Below are 26,047 nucleotides of genomic sequence, written 5' to 3'. Positions count from 1 at the left end.
AACTAAGAAATGTGTTAAAAAGATTTTTTTTTCACCTCCAACATTTAGGTCATTTTAAAAAAAAAAAAAAAATGGTTGAGTTGATCATTCATAGACGAGGAAATAAACCAAAGTTGGTTGGTGTGAGCGGTTCGGCACTCTCACTCCTTAAGAGAGGTAAGGGGTTCAAGCCCTGCTCTCGTATGGAGTCACCACTTTGGCTAGCACTTTACCCCTTACGGACCGACCCGGTGCGAGCTGTGATTAGTCTAAGTTGTGGTACGGGCTTAAAGGTGCCTCCCACAGTTGGAGTCTACTTAGGACCACCTCGTGGTTCAAACCAAAAAAAATAGATGAGGAAATAAATTTGATAATATTTGCAACACAAATATATCGAACATGCTACATAGAACATTATTAAGATTATTTAAAAAAAAAAGGAAAGAAAGAAAAGAAAAGGGAGACGAGAAATAAATTATAAAATATTTTCTCAATTAATTTTTGTAGCGAGCAGGAAAGTAAGAATAAGATTGATCTTCAAGGTTGAAAGGCAAACCAGGCTTGATTTCAAAAGGTGCAGGCGTAAGTGTTATAGTGTGCTGATTTTGCATGTGCATGGCATTGTTAATATTGGCATCAAAGCAATTATTCAGTTTCTGTTTTGGTCTCGAACGAGAACGAAAGATCTCCATTTGTCTGCGACTGTGACTGCGTGTGTGGCCCACAACAGGCTTATTATTTTAGTTTCTTGTTTCTTCTTTGCTGCTTCTCATTCTTCTCTCCGGCATTCCTTTTGGAGGCGATCGAGATGTCAATTATATATGTCATTGGCGCCGAGCTCTTCATCAGCAGCAGCCACGACATCATCGAAGTATATATTACTGCCGCACATTCAAGAGTGGCTGACGGCAACTAGCGTAGGTGAAATCGTGGCTAAAAGTGGAACAGAAATTTGACACTTCTTCCAGGGACAAGCAGATAAGTCAAACCTTTTCTTCAAAAGCCATCAACGATTTCAATTTTCAAACCTGCTTTTCTTCTAATTTCTTTTACACGATTTTTAGTTTTTTGGTTTTGTAACATATATATATATGTACGATCGAGGAGTATATGGCCTCTGTACATATATATGTATCTGTGTGTGTAGGTAGCTTGTCCTTTCAAACCTTTCCAAGTAAGATGAATTACCTGCTTAATTATAAGTACTAATTAATTGTTCATGTTGGTTTTGATTACGATCTAATTAATTAAATTGTAATTGGCATCTGCTTACTTTATTAGTTATTACAGGTGATCAAAATGAACTGTGCGCACTTGTATTATGCCTCTTTGAAATTAATTGGAGAAATTACGACGTGGGTAATATTGTTAGCATATTGCATACAACTCTCCATTGAACTGTACTTCTTTCGAAAACTCAGTGCGCTTGTCTCCGCATATCATGGCACTTTTTTTGGTGAGAACAACAAAAGAAGGCATTGAGAGGCCCACGCGGCCAACCCTAGACACTGTTCTCGGCAAGCGATGTGATACATAATTGTAATTTGTTGATTAGTATTATCAATTTAGTAATTAAAAAAATTAAAATCAACCAACACGATAGGTATATATAGTATAATATAATTATAAATTTTTTATTTATTTTTATTACTTTGCATGGGCGGAGATTCTACTCAAATATCTGCAAAAATATTACTGATTAGTCATTTGGGTTCGGTTCTGATCTAGCGAAAACAAAGAATTTGGTTTCACCGATTAAAACTCACACCACTCTGCGATAACCATAATTTACATTGACATTAGTTCTCACCACACATATGTATACCTCTTGAGAAAAAAAATAAAATTAATAATAATAGTCGTTGGACTATTTACAATAGTAATTAACCATCTAACTGAAATTCTAAGGCGGTAATGAAAGCGACATCATACAAGAAAATCCATGCAGATGCAAGTTTTAATACCTAAACACATTTATCTCCGTGAAGATTTATCAACACCTAACACTACGTGACAAAGAAGTTTTCCTAACTCAATGTGGACACTTAGCCATTTCTTTTTACTTAAAATCTTTCACAGTTTCTACAAAATTTTCCGTCCAATAAGATTACTAAATGGTTTAATTAGTCATATCTTAAGTGAACGTACCGATAAGAAATGAACTGATCACCCACATGTTAATTTCATTTTTAGAACATAAATGCAAGCCTTATACTCTTTTCCTGTTTAATTAACATTAAAATTACTAACAAAAAAAAAAGATGTGAACTCGATGTGTGTATTAATCATTTTAAAATTAATTAAAGTGTGTTTAGTTTATAGATTCGGGAATGAGAATGAGTCCCAACATTTTCTTTACAAAATTGAATTAAGGAGCGTGGGATCCACAAAAGTAAGGAACGGTAAATAAGGTTAGGAACGATTCCCATTCCCATAACTTGCTATTATATTCTCATGGAAATTTAAAAAATAAAAAAAAATCCCTAGTTTGTCCCCATATAAATTAAATTTTGTGAGTCCTAAATATTCGAACACCCAGTTCATTGTGCATGTTCCTCACCGCAGCTGCTCCTCTCATCACTTCCAATTGTCTCAGATTCCGCTATTGTATGGTGGTTCCATTGTGGTTTGCTAGCATTACTGGTGAGGATAAATGGGTCTCGGCATTTTGGATATTTCAAGAGAAATTCTAAAATATCTCTAAAGTATCATTTGAGCCATCATCGTAAATGAAGTTATGGCATATGTACATTTATTTTTAAAAAATCAACATGTAGATGGTGATTATATAAAATTTAATCACACATGTCATACATGTACTAACTGGCTGTATTATTTCTAATATATTCTAAAATTCCTCGTGTTTCATTGTTTTCAATTTTAGGTTTTAGCAATTAGGTTTTGTTATTTAGTTTTTTTTTTCCATTTCTTTAATTAAATTAATTTTTTTAAAAAATGAAGCCAGAGTGAAAGTTAAATTGGACTGGGAGAGAGGTGGCTGGCCTTAGGACCGTGGCCTTGGGTTAATGTGTTTAATTTTTTTTTTTAATAAACAAAAGTTAACATAATTAAAATAACAATAATATAAATTTATTATTCAAAAAATATAATATTAAGCTCAATGTTATAATAAACATGGATATATTTTATTTTGAAAATATTTACTTATTATTTTGTTAATGAATAAATACAAAATTTTAACCAAAGGTGTTTTTATAATTTAGAATAATTTATTTTAATTCATTCTAATTTCAACACGAAATAAATATATTAATAGAAATGAAGCTCATCTCAATTTTGATTGGAATTTTAATTTTTATAAATCAAATAAATAATTTATTCCAATTTCATTCTCACGTCCGTTCATTTAATTCTAACCTATTTTAATTAGAGGTCACCTTAATTCTGAAGAAGTAATGGCACCATTAATATAACTAGGATGCACACAAAATCACTTTTAATTTAAATAATTCTATGCTTTGCATGTACGTACCCCACTGCCAGCCACCGCTCACCAGCCAAAATGACAAAAAGTAAACGACAGACACCTCTACCTCTACCTTTTACCAACGCACTAGACAACAAGGCACCAACAACATTCTTATTCTTCTTATTAGTCCTTTAATTTCTCTTTCAGTCGTAGTTACTCTTCCAAAACTGTAATGTTAGTACAAAGTAATCTGCATTTCCATTCTTTTAAAGCTTTGATCTTTCACTTTGTTTCTTTTAAGTAGTTGCTTTCTGCAGCTTCTGGAGCTTTGCTTGTTTGTTTGATTTCTAGTCGCTTTTTACTGGATCCGATGCTATAAAGTCATCAACTTGTTTGATTGCAACTAAGCTTTGATTTAAGGTAAAACCTTTTTTCTTTTCTTTTTTTCCTTTTGTGGGAACTGGGTTGGATTAGATATTTAGCTCGTATTATTCATTTGGCTACTCATTTGTGGAGGTCCTCTTCAGGTTCATATAATTATACAATATCATTAGTCTTGGATTCTGCTTACTTTATTTAATGAAAATGCATGAACTGATTGTATATTAATATTTTTTGTTTCTGATACGGACCCACGTTCTGGTATAATTTCATTTTTCATTATTTTTATAATCCGAACATGTCATTACTTTATTTTTTGGTCAAATGAACTTGATCACGGTTCTTTATGTTCAGATTCATTTTCTGCATTTGAAGTTATGCTCTTTCGCTTTATTTGATTATCTGTTGTGAAACATGCAATTTCGATTGCTTATGGGGAGTATTATCTCTGATTCTGCCATTTCCTTTTGTTTCTGCTTTAGCATTTAAGGGTTCATGAATTGAAGGCTTTGTAAATTAAGCCTTTCCACTTAAAGCAAGATCACCGCTTTTTTGCAATAATGGTTCTTGGACTAAAAACAAAGAACAAAAAGCGCGGTTCAGTTCAAGTTGATTATTTGATCAATCTGCAAGAGATTAGACCTTGGCCTCCATCACAATCTTTAGTATCTGTTCATTCTGTGTTGCTTCAATGGGAAAATGGGGATCTGAATTCTGGATCCTTAGCATCCAGTGTTGGCGGTGGAAAAATTGAGTTTAATGAGCGATTCAGAATTTCGGTTACTTTATATGGGGAAGCATCAAGAAAAGGCATTGCTAATGATAGTTTTCAGAAGAATTACTTAGAGATATACTTGTATGAAACTGGAAAGGAGAAGCGCGTTAAAGGTCAACTCTTGGGATCAGCTGTTATAAATCTTGCAGATTATGGAATTATCAAGGAAGGCATAGCCATAAGTGCTCCGATTAACTTTAAGAAGAGTTCTAGGAACATGGCTCAACCCATTTTTTATCTTGTTATTGAGCCATTTTACAAAGACAATTCCTCCGCGGCATTAAACAGCAGCTTGTTGAAAGAAGTGTCTTTGGACAAAGATGGGAGTGAAACATTCTCAGAGTTGACGAATGAAGGAAATGATGAGGAATGCGAGATTGCCTCTTTTACGGATGATGAGGTGGATGATGTTTCCTCACATTCATCACGGACAATTTCATCTTCAACCTTTGAGATTACGGGGGGTTCACCTGCTCAAAATTATAAGGTACTCAAATTTATTATTTTGATGTATTCTCTGATCCCTTTACACTGACTCTCTATGCTCAGCAGCACCAAGATTTTTGGTAATTTGACCTGAAAAACAAGTAAACTTTCAAACTGGAATACATTGTCTGTGTCCAAACAAAGAAAGCATTAATATGTTCAAGTTTGATTGTAACCATATAAATTTAGCTCTGCACAATTAGGTATTATGTTTTAGTTTCTGGAAACTTTTATCAGGATTTTCTTTGGGATGAGTAAACCAGCTGCACATGTGACTCATACATATGTCAATCTATTCCACCTTTGCTATACTTGTGAATCATATTTGGGTTTTGAGCTGATAGTGGACATTAATTTCAAATCTGTATGGATGACATCATAGTACCACAGATTTACTGATAGGTGTTTTCCTTCTGTTTTGGAAACTGTACTTGTGTAGCTTTGTACAATAGCAATTTTAAATAACATTCTTCAAATAAGATTGTAGAATAAAACATATTCAGTGAAGGATGTCACGAGAAGGGTTAACAGGGACCCTGCTCTATCTTCACTTCTAGTGCCAGCAAAGGAAGAGGTGAATCAAGTGGTTGGACTACATAAAACTAGTAATGTTGGTTCATCCTCTTTGTCATCAACTAATCTATCCTCAGACATGCATATTCAGGTGGGTACAGACACAGATCAAGTCAGCTTAGAGGACTCCCTGATCAATCTTGAGGATGCCAGAATAACTGGAAGGCGTGGAAAAAATGGTTTAGATGTAGTTGGAGCTGGTAGCTCAAATATTGGTATTTTGGAGTACAAAGAGAAAAAGGATCAGGATGGAAACGGACAGGACAAACAGAACTTTGAAGTAAAGAAAAATTCTTTTGATGACAAACTAGGTATTAAATTTCCAGAAGGTACTTCAAAAAGGGAAATTAAACTAAGGAGTAATACTCTTGCACATAGCCGGACATCACCTGAGGCACAGAGAGGTATTGCTACAGGTGATAAACTAAAGCATGTGAAGTCTCAGTTGCACTTTGAGTCTGCTAAGAGCAATAGGCTGCTCAGTAGTAGTGAATTCATGGGGAAGGAGAAGAAAAATGATATTTCTAAAGATGTTTATAAAGCTGGCATGACTAATGCTCATAATGGATGGGAAGAAACAACCAAAGGACTTTCCACCAGGAATGTTGGATTGGAATTTAAAATTGAAATGCTTCAAGACGAATTGAGGGAAGCTGCTGCTCTTGAGGTTGGCCTTTATTCAGTTGTTGCTGAGCATGGGAGTTCTACAAGTAAGGTACACACTCCAGCACGGCGCCTTTCTAGATTCTATTTTCATGCTTGCAGAGCAATGTTCAAAGCTAAGAGAGCAAGTGCAGCGAGGACTGCTATTTCAGGATTAGTTTTGGTTTCTAAAGCATGTGGGAATGATGTTCCAAGGTACGTATTCAATGCTTAGTGAGAAACTCTTCAATCTCAAGCAAGTTGAGTTCCAGTCACTTTGCCTATGTAAGACTTTCATCATAGAGATTTTACATATTGTAGAATCAAGAAGTCCAAGTATATGTGGTATAAAGGCATTTAGTTGTCAATTCGTCATATAAGTCCGGTCATGGAATACATGCTTGTTTATGTTTCTGTTTTATATGCATAACCTGTATGTAAATAGATAATGGACGTCTGTTTTCTGATCTGTTTTGTGGAGATTGATTATTCTGTTTTCTTCTTACAGGCTGACTTTCTGGTTGTCAAATACAGTTCTGCTTAGAGCTATTGTCAGCCATGCTATTGGAGGAATGCAATTGTCCGACGGACCAAGCACTAACAATGGAGATAAAAAGGGATTGGCGGAGAGGTTTACACCAAAAAGGCAAGAGTCTATCAGTGAGATCGAAAAAAATAATGTGATAGGTGAGTCTGATGATTGGGAGAATCTGCAAACATTTATAGTTGCATTGGAAAAGTTGGAAGCTTGGATCTTCTCCCGAATCGTTGAGTCTGTGTGGTGGCAGGTCAAATTTTTCTCTTTTTCTGTCTGTTGCCACTGCTAAATTCTCCTACTTTTAGCTTGAATGAAAATTCTTGTCATGCCTAATGTGGTTTCCTTTTTCAAACTCTCCAGACTTTGACTCCCCACATGCAGTCTGCAGCTGTGAAAGGCTCAAGCTCAAGGAAAGCCTCTGGAAGAAGAAATGGATTGGGTGATCAAGAGCAGGGAAATTTTTCTATCGAACTCTGGAAGAAGGCTTTCAAAGACGCATGTGAAAGGCTTTGCCCGGTTCGAGCAGGAGGACATGAGTGTGGCTGCTTGCCTGTGCTGGCTAAATTGGTATCATTGCTTCTGTTATTTCCTTTTTTGACATGCATATGAATGAGTTTAATTTCAAGATTAACTAAATTGTCTGCAAACAAATGTGTTCCTTTTTGTTTTTATTTCTTGAAAGTGTACTGTGGTGGGATGAAGCTCTTCCTAAGTGAGTTCTTTATGAGTTATTTTATATCTCCAAGAGTTTTGTCTATGAATGTGAGTCTCTTCAAGGCAATCTTAACTTGTTATTTGATTATATTCTAGCAGCATTGTAGGTTATGGATGTAATTCTTGGTAACTAAGTGATCTTCCATCACATGGCGGAAATGAGATATTTGGCCATATACCTAAAGAACTCCAAACTACACCTGAGAGTAATTCTGTTAATTCTCTGTTATGATTGGAGTTATTAAAAGATAGCAAAAAAGGAACTTCTATCCTACAGTTGGTTCTGAATTTTATGTAGTCTGAACAGGTTGGGTTCTGGACGACGTTGATTCTAAGCATATATAAATTATCTGCAATATGCTATTTTGCTTGATAGAGCTTGCGGTGAGCAACTTAGCAACCTACTATTTCTGGTCATTCCTAAAGAACGCTTTCTTCTGATGGTTTATGCATATGATCTCTAGTATAATTCCAATATCATGTGCAAGAACAGTTGGTCTTGAGCTATGGGCCATATCAGCTGTTTGTACCCTGTAGTTTCCTAGGAGACCTTCTCGAAGAACTTTCTGGTGTATCTGCTGGTTTATGTTGTATTAAAGCAATATAATATGCCAGCATGGTTGGATCTTCTGCAGCATGATTGACTGTCGTTGAAAAGCATTTGACAGAAATGTGCTTTTGCTGTTGTTTTCTCTAGGTAATGGAGCAGTTGGTGGGTAGATTAGATGTGGCAATGTTCAATGCTATTCTTCGTGAATCAGCTGAAGAGATGCCAACAGATCCTGTATCTGATCCCATAAGTGATCCGAAAGTTCTTCCTATTCCGGCCGGAAAATCAAGCTTTGGGGCTGGTGCACAACTAAAAAATGCTGTGAGTACCAGAAAGTTTGTTTTATGAGTCTAGTTTGGTGTTTGTCAAAAGACGGGATTTCATATTTACGACCCCAGTGTGCAAACCATGCATCTATTTCCCAATTTTACAAGGATTGTCTTTTTTGGCATTCTCTTTTCACTAATGTTCCTTCGTAGAGTCGCATGTTGGACTCTCCCTGGAATATGACAACAAAAGATAGTCACAACTTTTATTTACTTTGTTTTTATTTTTTGATTTGAGGATTTTTCTCTTCTTGTTTTTATGTTTTCAGATTGGGAACTGGTCCAGATGGCTTACAGATTTATTTGGTATTGACGATAATGACCCTCTTGAAGACGTGAATGAAGTTTGTGATGAGAAGGGCATTGAACGTGATAGATCTTTCAAGCCTTTTCAGCTCCTTAATGCATTGAGTGATCTCATGATGCTTCCATGTGAAATGCTTGCTGATAATTACACAAGGAAAGAGGTGAAATTCTTGACCGTACTTGGTGATATATTCATTAATGATTCAATTTTTGGGTGCGCAAATCTGATGGTTTCCTTCTTATTCCCTCAGTAATCTCATTTTCCTTAAATTTGGTCTTTGAAGGTATGCCCTACATTTGGTGCACCATTGATTAAGAGAGTTCTTAACAATTTTGTTCCTGACGAGTTTAACCCCGACCCAATTTCACCCTCTGTTTTTGAAGCCTTGGATTCTGAGGTTAGCTGATTTGCAAGAAGCCAGTGTTATTTTTGCAAAATGTGTTTATTCGCTAGTTAGCATTCTGCAGACTCTTGAATACATGGTATGTCCATTATATTTTAGAGAGAGAACCATTGCCTGATCATTTTGGTTTTGATCTTGATTTAGGTCCCCTGTGAGGATGAGGAAGGATCTCTTACAAGCTTCCCATGCATGGCTACTCCCACAGTCTATTCACCAGCTCCTGCAGCTTCATTGTCTGGCATTGTAGGAGAGGTCGGAAATCAAGCTCTGCAGAGGAGTGGATCAGCAGTGCTTAGAAAATCATACACTAGTGATGACGAGCTTGATGAGTTGGATTCATCCATTACTTCAATTATTGCTGACAACTCCCACCCTTCTCCTTTATCAGCAGCTCCCAACTGGATGCCTAAGGGACAAGGTGGTCGAAAAGTTATCAGATATAAACTCCTTCGGGAAGTATGGAAGGATGGGGAACAGTGATTCTGTTTTCATACCTCTTTGTTACATGGTTTGTATATAAATGTATGTGTGTGTGTGTTCTAATTTATATGATTCTATATATTAAATTTTTCACTCTTTTTTTTTTAGAGTCCTCCAATGTTCACTCCAGTTACAGTTTAACGGAAACAAGTTTCTTTCTTCCGTATGGAATGTTGGCATTTCACCTTTGTGTACATCAATTATTAGCTTTCTTTCATGATTTTCAATAGAGCTGTTTTTGGTTTGTCGTTGCTTAAAATCCTTTTCTTTCTGCCGTTTCCACTGCTTCCAAGGGAAACTTTGATCCGTTCTCGGAACATATTAGAGGGTTGCAAGATTCATTCTGTAATTACATGCATTCATCAAGTATGCACATTAGTGATTATCACCAAATATTCATTGTATACACGATAGGAATTCATCAACTAATAGATAATCTCATCCATGAAGGATGAAATGAAATTAAACAGCTTAGGAATCTGAGCACTATTGTGACTGCCTACATAATCATCTTCATCATCTTTTCTTGCACCTGCCAATACCACCAAAACAAGTTTTTAAGACTAAAAACAAGTTTTATGCCTTATTTGATGTTCAGATAGAGAGAAAGATAAGATTCTATGATATGCGGTCAGTCATCTTACAGCCTAGATTGTGTGGTAGCGTCATGACCCCGCAACAAGTCGTAGTGTCCATAACCATGATACAGAACACGGATAGGGTTTTCTTTGCCATATTCTTGACCATATTCAGATAAATTTTTGAGGCTGCCGGAAGTTTTATCCCGCATATAAACTGTGATTGGCATCCTGAAAGTAGAAGTCATAAGTACTGATCAGTAGGCAAGAAACTTTGGTATGTTTACAGTTAAAAAGAGTGTCATTTCAATCTAATAGCAAGTATGACTTCAGGATTGTGACTTACTTGAGTACATGAGAGGACATTAGCAGCTCAGGCTCTCCTCCCCAACTGTGTGGCTGTCGCATCTGTCTAACATATGCGTCGAAATCACCTTCAACAAACCTGCCAACCCAAGAAGTTCTTCAACTTATATCTTCCATCATATGACAACATAATATAGGCTTTTCTCAAGAAATTTTACCATTCAGTTTCTGCCCGTCTCAACAAAAATTCATCGGCAACCTGTCCCAACAACATCATGTCCTCTGTAAGTTAGGTGAAAATGAAATATATGCATTTATGAAGGTAAACACAGAAGGACAAGTGAATTCATATTGATGAATGTAAACAAAGGAGAACCAACTAATCAAAGAAGGGCTGAACGTATCAGGGCCGGCTTTGGAGTTTGGAGTAGGAAAAAAAAATTTGTGGCGCCTCTTTTTCTTTTATAATTTCAATACTCAAATAAACATAAAAGTATTCAAAATTCACTCCATCTTTAATTCTTAAATTTTAACAGTAATAAAAAGATAATCAAGAAGATATATTTTTTACTTCCACTAGAAATATTACAAAAATAAACAAAAAAATAAATAAGAACAATATTATTTTCAAGTAGAATATTTAAAATGATAGCACATAAAAAGTTGAGATGGTAAATTGATTATCATATAATAGATATGAGTTTTGTATTTCAATAAACTATTTTCTTTTTCTTTTTCATAAATGAAACAATGAATGTGATAATTTTCTTTGTAAAGAAAGGAGTAAGAAACCATTTTTTAATCTACTTTTTTTTCTTAGATTATAAGGTTTTAAGAGAAATTAAAAGAAATATTAAAAGTTAAAGATTTCAACAGTAAATAATCAATTTTTTTACGAAACTGAAAAGGTAAATAATATAATTTTTTTTTTCAAACAACTAATAATGAATGAATTATTAGTTAAACAATATTTTTAATCATATCTTTTTAACATTAAAGTTATCAAATATTAATTTTCTATTAAAAAATTTTTTAATTGTAAGATAGTTGTTAATTATAAAGATGTCTAATAGAATTTTTTTACCATACATAATTTTAAAAAAAATTATTAATTAGAAAATTACTAAAACAATACTCAAAAGACATGACGCGTTAAAAAAATATGGAACTTTAAGCAACTACCTTCGCCCCCTAGAGCATATAACAGAAACCGAAAAGAAACAAGAAAGCATAATCAAAATACAACATCAATAGTACCCAGGCAGAAGATTGAAGCATGCAAAAGTTAGAAGCATACTTTAGTCTCGTTAAAAATCAGGGAAAGAAGAAAAAGAGTTAATTCTGTACTTTAGCTCTAAGCTCATCGGCAAGTTCTCTTTGGAGGCTGTCGCTTGGAGATTGCCTTCCAGCTCTCAGCCAAGCACCATGAATGACGGACCGGAACAAGCATCTTCCATCACCAGCTATGCCTGAATCAAGCTAACAAAAATCCATTCATTAAGCGATCAAGACGACAATTAAGCTTTTAGCTATTCAACATATACATCCACCCAACCATATAGACATGCACATATATATTTTAACTACGTACTCATAAAAAATTTATCAATGGATTAATATTTTGTCCAACGATGTTAACGCAATTTCAAAACTATACTTTTCCAACACTCATGTTCCGGTTTTGTATCTTTGAAAAAAAAAATAAATGCAAACAAACCATTGCCAAGAATTCAAAGGCTTCCACACATGGCAATATAAAAGAAAATACAAAGACAGGCGAAAGATGAGCAAACCTTCGGCATTATCCATAATTAACTACCAGGGTGGTCTTTACAAAGAGGTAAGAATAATTTAAAAATCACCCCATCCCGACAACAACGAGATAACTTGAATACTACCAAAAGCAAAAAGAAAACAGGAAAAGCAAGCAAAGAATAGATTTGTTATCAATTTCAAGAAGAAAAGCATAAAGAGGAGGGAAAAAAGCCCTTCTTTACTAGAGAACGCATGCACATTACAATTCTTTGTTAAAACTAAGCTAATTTAAAAATTAAACATACGGACAGTAGTTTGAAACTGGGACGAGTTGTTACCAACGGAAGTTTGTCGTTTCAGCATTTTGAGTTGCAAAGTTGGAAATTCGCTTTTGAGCCCTGATTCATTGTGAAGTGGAATTCGAGCTGTGAATGAATTTGACAGTTCAGCTGGCAAGTGTTAATAAGAGGACACCCAGTGCGTGAATTTGCCTTTTGGAGTTGTGGCGTGTGAGTGAGAATCAGAGAATAGAATAAGATGCTTCGGCTCCTTTTCACATCCGTTGATGGAAAATTCTTCGAATCTTTACTGACAGACCGAAAGTGCTTCTGCGCAAAAGCATTTTCAGTTTCTGCTCTCTGTAGAAATACTCAAAAAGTTACTTGTGACAAACCTACTTGAAATTTGTAAACAGTTTCAGCAAAACACTCATCTAGTCTCTCTTTTATTTATTTATTATTATTATTATTAAAAAGTGAAAGAATTAAGAATGTTTACTTGAAAATTGGAAGTGTCTTGAGCTCCTCCATGACTCCATCAATCGGGCGTGTCACAGTTACATTCAGCCGTTAGATGCCAATGGACTCCACCAATCCAAGTGCATCCAACGGTTGGATGTAACTGTGACACGGTACCACAGTTGCACCGTATCCTGATCCCCATCAACGTCTACATATTACTAATAATCTAATTATTTTACCTTTGATAGAGTTGATTTTACACGTGTCATATTTTCACGTGACTAACAGTGCAGGACCATCGGCGAATCAAACCTTCCCGAATCTGTTATAAAATCGTTTTTGACAACCATAAACTCCCGCTAAATTTTATAACAGCCGTTTATTTTTCCCGCATTTATCGCGAGAGAAAATCAGAATAGAACACAAGTCTTATATAGGAATCAAATTAGTTCATTTGGAAATATTTGATTTTCTATTTTGTTTTTGCACCAGTAATTAAGTTCGTGGACTTCTCTTCTTTTACGCCAAAGGAACAAAAATAAACCAATCAATTTTTTTTTTCAGGGAGTTTTTTGAGCTCTGCAACAATTTTCTTTCTTTAAGGTACGAGTTTTAGTCATTTCTCCAAAAGCAAGGAAAAAGAAAATTCAATTTCTAAGTTTTTTTGTATGGACCAACAATGTCCTTGGCTAAAACTTAAGATTGTTTAGCTGAAATTCAATGATGCTGATTAGCTAAAGAACAAAACTGCATTATCATGTATAAAAGTCCTGTTATAATGTGTGTTGCTAGCACTCGGCGTCGACAAAAAAATATGTGATTACAAGTTGAATCTCAAGGTGATGATGATTGATTCTTCGTAAATTTTTGACAAATTTGGATTGATTTTCTCAGGGTTCATTGTTCAGCACTAAGCCCCAGAATGAGCTCTAGACGCCGCCCGTTGCATACAGGTGGAGTTGCTATATTATCAATTGCTCACATGGCCCACACAAGGTCCAAAGATTTCAGCGGACCAATAGGTTCGCTGGCTAGAAAATTAACCAGATTAGTCGAATTCGCCGGCCCGGTAGTCTATGCCCTGCAATATCAATTGTTAGTAACCCTCTCCTTTGGTGATGATCTTATCCTAGCCATTGAGAAAAGAGTTGAGACCATATTCCCACCTTCAAAACATGTGTTTAACACAACAGACAAGCTCATTGAGATCACAGAAACTTTGCCCCAAAAATTTGATGATGCTATAAAAGAATTCCCCATGATTATTCACCAATATTCATTGCTAGATTGGGCAGTGAATCTGGTCATTTCATGGCTAAATTATTGGATCTCTATGTTGATGCATTGGGAATTTGAACACGCTAAAGAGAAGGAGATTAGAGTCGATACACACAGCAATGAGTGCAACAATGAATCACCATCAGCAAACCAACCTGTAGAATCATCTCGTCCTAGTACGGCTCAATCATCGAAATCTGATATTGACAATGTTAATGTCACAGATAAGCAGGAAGTGACATACAAGGAAGCACTTCTAGAGAAGAGGAAAAAAGAAAGCATGGCAAAGAATGAAAATGGCTTAGAAAATGGGGGTCCGAAACGTATTGGCAGCAAAGACGGAGAGGAGGAGACAAATGAAAACATAGCAAACAAAGATGATGGCAAAATGCAGGAGACTCAGAAACAGGATGTTTGCGAGGATGAAGATCATAGAAATGTGGAAGAGGTGGGTACAAGTAAAACCGATGAAAACATAAGTAAACGCGATCAAATTTTGGAATTGTTTGAGTCAGGATGGCTGATGACACCACAAAAAGAATGTAAGAAATCGGGTTGGCTGTCGCGTTCTTTTTCATACACCAAATGAATGAAAAACGTTGTAAAGGTGCAAGCAAAAGTGATTCTTCAATCTTAATCAATTCAGTACAAATTTTTCTAATAAAGGGAACGCATAAGCTGCCTGTTTGCCAGTATATTTTGCACTGACCGTTGCGTAGTTTAGAGAATACAAAGAATATGAAATTATAACAGTTGGCGCATTTGTGGTAGTAGTATTTGACTATTTGTGTTTCACTGTATATACAATTCTCTTTATCACACGGTCACACTCACAGAATACAGCTTTGAAACACATAAGGTGCGTTTGGTACACGTATTGTATTATACTGTATTGCATTATTTTAATGCTGGTGTATTGTATTATGCTGTATTGCATTAGCACTGTATTATAATAATGTTGTACAATGTTTGGTGCTACACAATACTGTATTAATTTTTAGTAATGTTATGTTTGGTGTTACACTGTACTGTATTAATTTCTTTTGGTGATTAATTTTAATTATATATTTAGAAAATAATATTTACTAGTACTTAGAAAAATATTAAATTTAGAAGTGTTAAATTTAAGAATTTTTACATCAATTTTTTTGTTTAAATAAAAGAATCATAATTCTTTTATTTAAACTAACAAATTGTAGAAGAAGAAAGAGAAAATAAATAAAAGTGGGAAATTATATTAATAACTAAAAAGAAGGTTACGGTCGAGGCTGAACTGCCAATTGCGACAAACAGAAACGTAACCTCACAATATGTAATTTCTGTCATCCAGTTTGTTGCCAAGCGCCAAAACAGGGCTGTAATTTCAGTTACTCTTGTTGAATTTTGCAACTTCCTTTCTAATGTAACCCCTGTAATTGATTATGCCTTACCTCATTATTAACATGTTCTCCCAAACAAAAAAACAAAATCCATTTTCATAGACAGCTAAATAGGTTACCAGCTTTAACAAGCTTCTAATTGCAGAGGGTTAACTGATTTATGACTCGATATTATAATTCGATTTTAATCACTAATTTATTGTATTATTGTATTAATTGTCGTATGAATAAATAGTGTAACAATAATGATATTGCTCAAATTGCCAATCATACACTATGAACCATACTACTTTTTCATATGAACCTAACAAAAAAATTGACAGGAAAAGCATGATTTGAACAAATGGATGACCAACTTTCTAAAAAGAAAGAAAAGGAAAAGAACAATAAAAACTAAAAGCAAACGGATGATCAGGACCACAACTTTTCCATTTTACTGCAGCATTTCACACACACATATATAAAGTATATGCAGAGATGTTATTCCTTTGTTCTCATATAATCCAAACAGGGGCAATTTTCTGCACTTGGCTAAAAACCCAGCCCCAGCAATTAGCCCCTTATTTTCCATAAAAATCAATTGCTACGAATGTTTGATTATAACGGAAAAACATGATTAAATTGAAAGCAAATAAAATAAAACCCTAATCTAGAAATTAAACCTAAATTAAAAAATTAAACCCAAATGAAATATCAAACCTTAGGTGGTGAAGGACATGGAGAACAATTGTACTGCACAGTAGAGATGGTGTTGCAGCGAAGGTGGTGTCACGCCGTGGGGTGCAGTGGAGGTGGTATCACGCAGTGGGTGGGTGTCGCACGATGAGGTTACGGTGGAGTTGGTGTCGCACGGCAAAGGCTGTTGATGTGGTGGTGGAGCATCGTGGAGTTGGCTCTTGTTAAGCCACTACACAGGAGAAATCACAGATTGAACAAGGAGAGCTATTTTGGTTTATTTGAGGACAAGGTGAGAACGAGAGGGAAGTCTAATTTTTTTGGTCTGAAATAGTTGCAAAACCCGCTTAAACCCGACCCCCCCCCCCTCGGGTTTAGTTTATGCGTGTTTGACCGCATAAAATTTGGAGTTGACCACATTGTAATACTATGTGATGTAAGTACCAAACATGGTATAATAATATTCTAATACAATGAGAGCTCTTATACCATAACCAAACATGCCCATAGCAAACAACCAAGTTTGATTAAAAAAACAATAAATGCAGTAGGATGTTTAGTATCTAATCTGATTTGCTCAATCCATCTAATTCGTAAAAATCCAATCTGTATATTGGTTGTTCGAATTGAATTGCAAATTGAAAAATCTGTAGTCGGTGGACATATATATATATATATATATATATATATATATATAATAGTTTTCTGATCCGGAATCTTAAAGTGTGAACAAAATTTGGAAAAATTTTAAAACTGTGGGATTTTAAAGATTTACAACTTGAATCACTTAAACCGCACAGTTTATGTGTTTTCCGGACGTTCCCGCACTTTATAATTCCGAATGAGAACATTTCTATATATATATATACACAATATTTCTATTATCCGAATGTCCGGATATTAGCTATCCTCTGCATGTTGAATATAAGCGGTTGGATCAAACTGGGTCAATCCAACGCTCTTAAAGTCTTTGTGCGCTAAACTAGTAAAGTGCAACAAATATAATATTGATTTATTGCTGTAAAAGAACCCTAGTTATATAACTAGTTGTCTGCCTATTAACTAGTTGCCAAGCCAAAACACTAATTATCATCGACTTTAATTTTTAATTTTGATCGCTACTGTTGGCGTGTTCTCACAATTAATAACAGGTATGCTAAATTCTTTATAAAATATATGTGTTTATTATTTTGCTCATGAGTTATGAATGTAATCAGACGCCTTTTATTTTATTATTTGCATTGTTCTATTCTTGTCTGCATCTTTCTAATTTCCATGTAGGTAAAATCCATTTTCACATTAATTATTATAGATCGTGATGTTATAATGAATTTTTTTCTTGTTTGATTTATGAAGAGAATGAATGATATTGGAGTAGACACTGGGGAAAGTTATGAAGAAGCCATGCAAGAGCAGAGAGACAAAGTTTACAAACCCGTAGTCATACCGCATGATCATATGCCCAGGTTGGGACAAGAAATTGTCTTACTAGATGACGTTCATGAATTTTATAATGAATATGCAAAAAAGGCTGGTTTTAGTGTGAGAATCAATTTTAGTAGGAAAAGTCACACAGGCAAAATTGTAAGGAAGGAGTATGTATGCTCTAAAGAAGGGGCAACCACTAAAGAAGTAGTTGAAAAAAAACGACGATGCGGTAAAGTGAGAGAGGGTTGTAAGAGCGTTGGATTGACTCAATTTGATCCAACCGCTTATATTCAACATGCGGAGGATAGCTAATATCCGGACATTCGGATAATAGAAATATTGTGTGTGTGTGTGTGTGTGTGTGTGTGTGTGTGTATAGCATGTTATATCTTATCTGATAATAATAAAAAATAAAAATAAACAAATATAGCTACCTAAACAGTTATTTTTTATGTACTGATTTAAACGAATGAGATTTTTTCTTTTTGATGTGTTATATTTTAAAATTTTGAATGTATTTTCTAGTCTTATTTAAACAATTAATTAATTTAAATCTTGTTTACTTTTAAATTTGATCGGTAGTAAAATTATTTTTGATATTAATATTTTTATTTACTTAGTTCCTAGATTGGATAGAATTAAAAAAAATTAGTCCACAAAACAATTCACAGAAATGGTGGATTGGATATGGATTGAGTCAAATTTACATCCCATCCGCAGACGTATGGATTAGATTTAGATTGAATTTAACCAATTTGTTGATTGAATTAGATTGAAAATTTATAATCTACAAAATCTTGGATTGGATATGGATTGATATCCAATCCGCAAATTTGATTCGTGAACACCCCCTAAAATGTAGTGACATGAGTAAATGATGTAGATCAAAACTGGAAATTAAAGCATGTTCTATTGAAATTTTAAATATAAGCTTAATTTTGGCCTTTCTTATAATTTGTGCAGAAGATTGTCAATGCTTAATTTTTACTTTTTATTTTTTCTAAGACAGAGTCAACTAAACTTATTGCAAGAATTCCTTGAGACGATTGTTCCCAGCGTGCATGATTCTGATTGGTTGAGTTGACTTGGATTGCTCTGACTCTTCTATGCAATCGAATCTCCTAATCATTGATCAGCTTCCGATGGAAGCTTATGAAAATAGGACACGGCTAAGTTGCAGAAGCTGCAACTAACAGCCTTGGCATTTTGACCTTGCTTCAACAGCTCCCTTGCCTAGGTTGCATCAGCACCAACACCAGTGGAAGATTCCCATTGACTATGTTACTTGCAGAAGCTGTAACATAAGCAAGCTCCTATGAAAATAATCTGACTTGGTTACTGTATCATCAAGTAGCTTCCAATGGAAGCCTGTCTTCTATTAAATCATCCAATTTAAATTTCCCAGAAGCCAAGCACGCAAAAACACCATAGAGCACAATTCTTCATATCAAGAGCAAAAATATTTTCTCTCAAAGGCATGCCCTCAGCTACATCAGTTCTGTCAACATACACCGCCTTCGCAGCATCAGCAATGCTAGTTCGGACAGTGATCAATGAAGTTCAGACTTTGACCAGCCAGATCATTCCCAAGCAACTCCAAACCATGATGTTATCGAAACTCGGAGGCCTTTTCACAAACCATTCTTCTCAAATGACTCTCATCATTGATGAGTACAATGGCTTCTCCATCAATCAATTATATGAAGCTTCTGAACTCTACTTGAGCACGAAAATCACTGCATCTCTGGAGAAACTCAAGGTCTCCAAAACTACAAAAGAGAAAAACCTGTCAGTGACAATCAACAAAGGTGAGAAGATCAGTGACATATTTGAAGGAATCTGTCTCGTGTGGGAAATGACTTGTAAGGAAACCGAAGAGCGATCATCTCAAAGGGGAAAGGCCGAAAGAGTAATTGAGCTCAGTTTTCCTAAGAAGTACATGGAGAGAATATTGAATATATACTTGCCATATGTAATGGAGAAATCAAATGCCATCAAAGAGCAAAACAAAGTGGTGAAGCTCTATGCAGTAGGACATTTCGGTGGAGATAGCGATAGAGGAGGAGCTTGGGGTTCAACAAATCTTGATCATCCAGCAACATTTGACAAGATTGCAATGGACCCGTCCATGAAGCAGGCCTCGATAGATGACTTGGACAGATTTGTGAAGAGAAGGAACTTTTACAGAAGAGTTGGAAAGGTTTGGAAACGTGGGTACTTGTTGTTTGGCCCTCCTGGTACCGGAAAGTCAAGCTTGATTGCTGCCATGGCCAACTACTTGAAATTCAACATCTATGATATGGAGCTTACAAGCGTTTACTGCAACTCAGAGCTAAGAAGACGGTTAGTGTCCACTTCAAACCGTTCAATACTTGTGATTGAGGATATTGATTGCAGTGTTAAGTTGCAAGATAGACAAAATGGAGAATGTGTGGAGCAGAGTGAGTACAGCAAGGTGAGTTTGCTAGCTAATTCTTGAATGAAGCCCCCAGTATCCTTGCTCTAATTACAATTATCTTTTGATGTATTTTGACAGTTAACTTTATCTGGCTTGCTTAATTTCATTGATGGATTATGGTCAAGCTGTGGTGACGAGAGAATTATTGTCTTCACAACCAATCACAAAAACAGGCTAGCCCCTGCATTGCTAAGGCCAGGCAGAATGGACATGCACATTCACATGTCTTATTGCAATCCAAGTGGGATCAGGATTCTCGTTTCTAACTACTTGGGCATCAATGATCACAACCTGTTTCCTGAAATCGATGAACTGTTAACGAAAGTGGAGGTAACGCCGGCAAAGATAGCGTAAGAGCTCATGAAAAGTGAAGTTGCTGAGGTTGCTCTTGAAGGATTAGTGGAGTTTCTCAAGAGGAAGAAGACGGAAGTTGCTGAAGTTGGTAACAAACAGAAGGCAAGTAGGGAAGCTGAAGGCGATGAGAAGATTGGCGAGTTTGTCAGAAAGGCGAAGAAGAGGAGAAGCAATACGAAACGGAATCGAAAAGGTCTATAAGCCAAACATGTCCGATAGCGTGGTCGTGACTCGTGCGGAGAGACAACCAACCTGGCAGCCACTTGCCTGCCTGAAGTTTTATCATGTGCTTGCAGACTTATTGAATCCTAATTATTCATCATGTAATGGATATGGTGTGATTTTAAATGATGAGCCAACCTTTTAATACAGTAATAAAAAACCTCAATGTTTGTCTCGGTATAATGTTTATCCATTTGTCCAAATTTGAAACCCATAACCGAACGAGAGCACATGGGCATACTCCGGGAGTAAGAGATCTGTTTTTCCCATTACCTTCGCCGGGGAAGCGGATCTCTCTTATCAAGAGTCAAAAACCGAACGCCCACCGTGGGGCTCGAACCGTCGACCACAAGCTACTAACTGAGCTAGACGGGCTTGTTAAAGCCCGCCGGCCTTTTTTTTTTTATCTCTTTTAACGGTGTCAACTTTCACTGCAGAGACAACCAACTTGCATAGAGAGGCGAAGTTTAGGGCATCAGATATTCAGATCATCAATCGTGAGTATAATGTATATGTCCTCCTACCCAGAAGTTGAAGATAAGGAAACTAGACCAAAATCCATTGATTACAAGGGCTGTACATCTCTTCTCTACGAGTAACAAGAAATAAATTATGCCCGCGGTAGCAGGACAGAAAAGGAAATAGAAAAGAAGATACAGGGAAAATTTACAAAGCTAAGGGCGCCTATTTTAATACTGGGAAACTGAATAGCTCTTGCTCTTCCACAAGAAGCTAAAAGCTTTTCCCATCTTTCTTCTTGATATAGATTTACATAGAGGCTTTGATTCTGGAGCATGGTCGGGAGTGGGAGTATATGTTGGTTTCAGCTTCTCACTACTATCATCATCTTGTTGTCCGATATCAACAGGTGGATGATCCCGTTGCCTCTGCTCCCGAAATAACATCAAAAGTCTCTGTGCCTTGTCTCTCCCTCTTGTACTCCCATTCACTGAAATCGACACAAGTGCAGGAATGACCCCTTCTTGTAGAACCATTTGACAACATTTCTCATTCCCATTACACAAAAGGAAAAGACATGAAACAGCTTGCTCCTGCTCAATGAGTTCACCAGTGTCCAACACCGTTGCCAACCCAGAAACTAAGCCTGGGGTTGAATTCATTTCTTCTTTTCCTGCTGCACTTGCAGCTAAATTTAACAAAACTGCTAATGATTTTTCCGTCCACATGGGGTCACCAGGTACAGCAAGAGATTGTAGGCCACTGATAATGCCAGCTGAAAGAAGGTTTGGAATGTTGGAGGGGATAGTGGACAGGTTATAAAGAGCATGAAGGGCATCAAGCTTGCATTGGTGTTCAGTTTTGCCTTTACAAAGCTCAACTAAAAATGGGACAGCATGACTTGAGCCAATGATAGGCTTGGCATCATCAAGGAATGAGAGGTTCAGATATAGTGCTGTTGCTGCACCATGAGAGTTGGAGTTCGAGATCATTTTCTCCAGCAATGGAATCACTCCAGCAGCTAACATCAATTCTTTGTTTCTGTAATTTGAGATTAAAAAAAAGGAGAAGAAATTAACATCTATGTGATTCACAAATAAATGAAGAATAGGAACAGAAACAAAACATTCCACAAAAAGGTAATTTCTATTTGTTGATTCTTATGCACGGTAACCCCCATCATTGTTCAATGTATTAAATTCCTAATGACTATATCTATGGCTAAAATACCATCAAAACCAATACCAATACTGAAGCCAACACAGTTATACAGTGCTTTAAGAAAACATTGAACAAGAGCACAAACCTGTTATTGTTGACTGCAAGGTTAAATAGAGCCATAGCCCCAATTTCTTGAGCATATGAATTCCTTTCACACACAGCTGACTCTAGGAACCTCAACAACACTACAACAAATCCATTTGCTCCCGTGAAAACCCTGGCCTCCTCATCATCCTTCAGCAGGAGCCTTATTTGTTCTACAATATTGCATTTTTGCCCCAAGTTTTCCCCTTCATTCAGGACATTCAGGAAATCCTGATATCTTTCAAACACATTGGTTCCAGACTCATCCTCCTGTGCATAAATATTTTCAATATCATTGTATTCTGACTCCTCAATTGTTCCACTCACCTCCAAAGGAACAACCTTCATCTCTTTCAATTTGCAAGAGCGGACAATTTCATTTGATTTTGAATTGGTGGACTCCTCAGACAAAGCCAGCCTCCAATAGTTAAGGTCAAGAGAATCAGGAGGACTGTCGGGAACAGAAACTCCATTCATTTCGCACCAGCTAGCAATGAGACCCTTAACACAGTAATTTGGTGTTAAACAAAGATGAGGCAACTTCTGCTGAGTTTTTGGGCAGGTACTGTGCCCATCACTTAACCATTTTTCAATGCAGATCCTTTCATATGTTTGTCCAGAAGCAATTATGACTGGATCATACATAAGCTGTAATGATATCGGACACCTCAATTCTTCTGGCGGAAGGGGCATCTGCCCTGATCTCCTATTGTTTGGCCTAAAATTGAAAGAACAAAGTTTTGATAGCTGGCGGTCAAAGGCATGCTCATTGCCATTGTGCACCCCATCCTCAAAAGAACATTGAACAGTTGGCGAACAAGGAGTTGAACCTTGTGAGTCATTGTCATCTATCATCTCACTTCTAAATAACTTGGAGTATTTTCTCATGAGGTGTAAAAGATAGGCCACAATGGATTCTTTCCGCTTATCTTCCTCCACACGAGCTCTCTCAATAAGTTTTTTAAGAGCTCTTCTCTCGGTAAGAGCTGCTCTGGAGGAAGTGATACCAAGTCTAGTAGCAGCCTGGTGAAATGATTCAAGCTCATTATTGTCATTAGAGTCGTTAAATTTTCTACCCTGCTGGAGTAATGCAATTATATCATCACCAACTTGTTTCTCAGAAGGATCAAGTGAAAACGCAATTGTCTCGAGCTCATTTACAATCTCCAAAATCTGAAAGTGTTCCGATAAAAAAAATAATTAAAAATCACTAAACAGCAAGAAAAGCAAGTATGGCATTTGGTAACCAATTCATTAGAAACTATAATATCAAATTGAAGAAGAAACACCCATTACATAAAGAGAGAACTTCACTGTAAAGCATGGCAACCCACTGGCAGATAGTAAAAAAGAATTAATTATTTAGAAAACCACCAAGCACAAAAGCAACACCAATCAGCTTAGACAAACTTACAAAACAATTCCACACACCTAAATTTCCATTTCACATTTTTTATCTCTGATTTAACTACCTGTTGCAATAACACGAGAAGTTTTGTTCAATGCCGGACACAAAATTGAACTGGAAAAAAGTTTACCTGACATCCAATCGATTGAGGAACAATATCCTCAACTCGCCTAAGACTCTCAGCAAGAGCACTGCGTGCTTTTTCAAATTTTAAAAGCACAGAATCCCCAGTTATAGCCTACATGATAAAAGTTGTAGCATTAGTACATTCCTCCCCAAAACCTCATACTTCGCCAGACATAAATATAGTAGAAAAAAATTGACCAAAAAATTGAGGCTAACGTTAAATATTGTATCAAAATGTTCATACCAGGTAAAGTTTACTACATTCTGAGCAGTGATGAAGAATATTCTTGGCCTTCTCAAGTGCTATGTGTAATGAACATAACGCCTGAATGCCAGATTTGCTCCTAGGCCGTGACGCTTCCAAGGAAGGAAAAACAGACAATATTTTGCAGTAAAGTGCAGAGAGTTTCTTGCACATGTCTCCATGTAACTGCATTAGAATTGATATTCAGTAATGACATGAAACTAATGTTTGAAAGACCAATTTGATAAATGTAACCGTATATTGTACTATAACACCCTCATTTAAAATCAAATTAGCATAAAAATCTAGAGAGTCTTTGTCAACTAGGGATAAAACATTTGATCTGAAATGGGCATACATAATGCATTAATGCATAAAGACACAACTACCAAACATGTAAACAAAAATGCCCCCTTGTCAATGAAAAGTAAAATAGTACTATTTAATAAGATAAACAATAAGCTATCCAAAATCCAGTGAAAAAATTCAACAAAATTGCCAAATGCACCATTCAAATTCAATCAATTGGTATAAACAGTTCATACCTTGGCATCACTAGCCGCAAACAGATTTTCTTCGACTTCGGCAATATCCATAATCCCCGTTCACAGTGGAAAACCAAATTGCAAATCTATATCGTCTGAAATGATAAAGTAGAAGAAATCATAATCACCAACTGACAAAGGAAAATGTTTTGAATATCTCAAGCAGACCTATACTTGTCCAAACAAGCCCCGGTTTCTACTTTCTTTTGCAATGACTGAAAATAGCAAGCCAATAAACCGAGTCTCGTATAAAATTTCGTCTGGATGAATTTTCGATTTTTAATAGAAAGCCAACTCAGCTACGCTAACGAATTGCTTTTGGCTTGATTGATTGATGATGTAGTTTCCCAGTTTCCAATTTTCTTGGAAACCAAACAGGGAATTTCGAAAAAGAATTACAAAGTACGATTTCATTTCACAATTCTCATGATCAAAGTTGATCTGGACATAATTAAAATATAAGAATACAAAATTTAAAAACGATATAGTACTAGCGTTATACAAGAAGCAAAAAATTAAGAACTATGCAAAAATAAAAGCATTAAATCTGATTTAGACATTTTATCAAGCAGCAGGTATTCGTGATTCGGAAAATGATATTTTCATTAAAAAAAAAAAAGCATCTTACAACCCAAAGAAAATAAGGAAAATGATTTCTCGAAAATGACCCCCGGGATGAAATCTTAACCGAGACCAGACACAAAAATCTCTATCAGCTAATCGACACTCGCAAAAACAGAATAAAACGCGAGTCGCCGAATTTATAGGTAACTATAAAAACAAATAAGGCACGTTGCCAACGCGAATTGCCAACGTAAAACTGAAAATCCCCGAAAAATAGATATATCAAAAATAAAGGAAATACGGAAGGAAATTTATTCATTTACTTTAAAGTGGAAAAAAAAAAACTGAGGTTTTGAGCCAAAACGTACCGGGAAAATCGGTATGAGCCAAGGAGGCTTCATAAAAAAGCATTTACAGAAACTTGAGGAGCCAAACAGGGACTTTGGGATAATACGATCCGTGAATTAGATTTAGGTTCTTTTGCTTCAAATTTAGAAGTTTTAAACTTCAAAGAGAGATATTTTGGCGAGACTGAGAGGATGGACAGATGAGAGTTGAGTTGATGTTCGGTTCGGTATTATTGAGTGAAGGTGTAAATAGAAAGGAGTAAAGGAAATAGTTTATATATATATATATATA

The 26,047-nt window shown here is 35.9% G+C and overlaps 5 protein-coding genes across 12 annotated transcripts; 3 read left to right on the top strand and 2 right to left on the bottom strand.

The window, feature by feature from the left end:
• Nucleotides 1-3,495: 3,495 nt before the first annotated feature.
• Nucleotides 3,496-9,843, top strand: LOC102623857 (uncharacterized). Of its 4 annotated transcripts, none has more exons than XM_052439796.1 (10): nt 3,496-3,829; nt 4,281-5,052; nt 5,539-5,625; nt 5,716-6,482; nt 6,775-7,054; nt 7,165-7,371; nt 8,216-8,389; nt 8,664-8,861; nt 8,985-9,098; nt 9,249-9,843. In XM_052439796.1, the coding sequence occupies exons 2-10, from the start codon at nt 4,351-4,353 to the stop codon at nt 9,582-9,584; spliced, it is 2,865 nt and encodes a 954-aa protein (XP_052295756.1). In that variant the 5' UTR covers nt 3,496-3,829; nt 4,281-4,350; the 3' UTR covers nt 9,585-9,843. The 4 variants fall into 4 exon arrangements, with proteins under 4 accessions (XP_052295756.1, XP_052295754.1, XP_006484067.1 ...); XM_052439794.1 differs by having other exon boundaries at nt 4,273-5,052; XM_052439795.1 differs by lacking the exon at nt 3,496-3,829 and adding an exon at nt 3,915-3,936 and having other exon boundaries at nt 4,273-5,052.
• An 82-nt stretch (nt 9,844-9,925) lies between these two features.
• Nucleotides 9,926-12,842, bottom strand: LOC102623357 (OVARIAN TUMOR DOMAIN-containing deubiquitinating enzyme 4-like). 4 transcript variants are annotated; one of them, XM_015531963.3, is made up of 6 exons: nt 12,529-12,842; nt 11,816-11,937; nt 10,687-10,727; nt 10,509-10,607; nt 10,229-10,393; nt 9,926-10,116 (listed from the first exon to the last, which is right to left on the bottom strand). In XM_015531963.3, the coding sequence occupies exons 1-6, from the start codon at nt 12,584-12,586 to the stop codon at nt 10,101-10,103; spliced, it is 501 nt and encodes a 166-aa protein (XP_015387449.1). In that variant the 5' UTR covers nt 12,587-12,842; the 3' UTR covers nt 9,926-10,100. The 4 variants fall into 4 exon arrangements, with proteins under 4 accessions (XP_015387449.1, XP_015387450.1, XP_006484065.1 ...); XM_015531964.3 differs by having other exon boundaries at nt 12,562-12,835; XM_006484002.3 differs by lacking the exon at nt 12,529-12,842 and adding an exon at nt 12,262-12,507.
• A 1,043-nt stretch (nt 12,843-13,885) lies between these two features.
• On the top strand, nt 13,886-14,830 carry LOC102623859 (uncharacterized). Its single transcript, XM_006484278.4, has one exon. It carries the CDS (start codon nt 13,886-13,888, stop codon nt 14,828-14,830), a length of 945 nt encoding a protein of 314 aa, XP_006484341.1.
• A 3,830-nt stretch (nt 14,831-18,660) lies between these two features.
• Nucleotides 18,661-20,931, top strand: LOC102620898 (AAA-ATPase At3g50940-like). The gene is made up of 2 exons (XM_052439965.1): nt 18,661-20,178; nt 20,260-20,931. The coding sequence occupies exons 1-2, from the start codon at nt 19,201-19,203 to the stop codon at nt 20,533-20,535; spliced, it is 1,254 nt and encodes a 417-aa protein (XP_052295925.1). The 5' UTR covers nt 18,661-19,200; the 3' UTR covers nt 20,536-20,931.
• Nucleotides 20,932-21,288: 357 nt separating this feature from the next.
• On the bottom strand, nt 21,289-26,025 carry LOC102620445 (U-box domain-containing protein 6-like). 2 transcript variants are annotated; one of them, XM_006495143.4, is made up of 6 exons: nt 25,777-26,025; nt 24,845-24,939; nt 24,300-24,485; nt 24,060-24,167; nt 22,523-23,694; nt 21,289-22,257 (listed from the first exon to the last, which is right to left on the bottom strand). In XM_006495143.4, the coding sequence occupies exons 2-6, from the start codon at nt 24,893-24,895 to the stop codon at nt 21,447-21,449; spliced, it is 2,328 nt and encodes a 775-aa protein (XP_006495206.1). In that variant the 5' UTR covers nt 24,896-24,939; nt 25,777-26,025; the 3' UTR covers nt 21,289-21,446. The 2 variants fall into 2 exon arrangements, with proteins under 2 accessions (XP_006495206.1, XP_024950217.1); XM_025094449.2 differs by lacking the exon at nt 25,777-26,025 and adding an exon at nt 25,013-25,719.
• Between the last annotated feature and the right edge of the window lie 22 nt (nt 26,026-26,047).

The sequence above is a fragment of the Citrus sinensis genome, chromosome 4, assembly GCF_022201045.2.
Source record: "Citrus sinensis cultivar Valencia sweet orange chromosome 4, DVS_A1.0, whole genome shotgun sequence".
NCBI classification, from domain to species: Eukaryota; Viridiplantae; Streptophyta; class Magnoliopsida; order Sapindales; family Rutaceae; genus Citrus; species Citrus sinensis.
The sequence above is the reverse complement of the archived record's forward strand: the minus strand, read 5'-3'. Positions and strand labels throughout refer to the sequence as shown.

Bases quoted from the DNA above. Each gene is read 5' to 3' on its own strand.
- LOC102623857 (XM_052439796.1), top strand. From the start codon at position 4,351: ATGGTTCTTGGACTAAAAACAAAGAACAAAAAGCGCGGTTCAGTTCAA. The intron at 7,372-8,215 runs GTATCATTGCTT...TGTTTTCTCTAG, and splicing joins TGCCTGTGCTGGCTAAATTG to GTAATGGAGCAGTTGGTGGG. The intron at 8,862-8,984 runs GTGAAATTCTTG...TGGTCTTTGAAG, and splicing joins ATAATTACACAAGGAAAGAG to GTATGCCCTACATTTGGTGC.
- LOC102623357 (XM_015531963.3), bottom strand. From the start codon at position 12,586: ATGCTGAAACGACAAACTTCCGTTGGTAACAACTCGTCCCAGTTTCAA. The intron at 11,938-12,528 runs GTATGTTTAATT...AGCTTGATTCAG, and splicing joins CCAGTTTCAAACTACTGTCC to GCATAGCTGGTGATGGAAGA. The intron at 10,728-11,815 runs GTACAGAATTAA...TTGTTGGGACAG, and splicing joins CCGATGAGCTTAGAGCTAAA to GTTGCCGATGAATTTTTGTT.
- LOC102623859 (XM_006484278.4), top strand. From the start codon at position 13,886: ATGAGCTCTAGACGCCGCCCGTTGCATACAGGTGGAGTTGCTATATTA.
- LOC102620898 (XM_052439965.1), top strand. From the start codon at position 19,201: ATGCCCTCAGCTACATCAGTTCTGTCAACATACACCGCCTTCGCAGCA. The intron at 20,179-20,259 runs GTGAGTTTGCTA...GTATTTTGACAG, and splicing joins AGCAGAGTGAGTACAGCAAG to TTAACTTTATCTGGCTTGCT.
- LOC102620445 (XM_006495143.4), bottom strand. From the start codon at position 24,895: ATGGATATTGCCGAAGTCGAAGAAAATCTGTTTGCGGCTAGTGATGCC. The intron at 24,486-24,844 runs GTATGAACTGTT...ATTCTAATGCAG, and splicing joins TTGCGGCTAGTGATGCCAAG to TTACATGGAGACATGTGCAA. The intron at 22,258-22,522 runs GTTTGTGCTCTT...CTCAAATTACAG, and splicing joins CTTGCAGTCAACAATAACAG to AAACAAAGAATTGATGTTAG.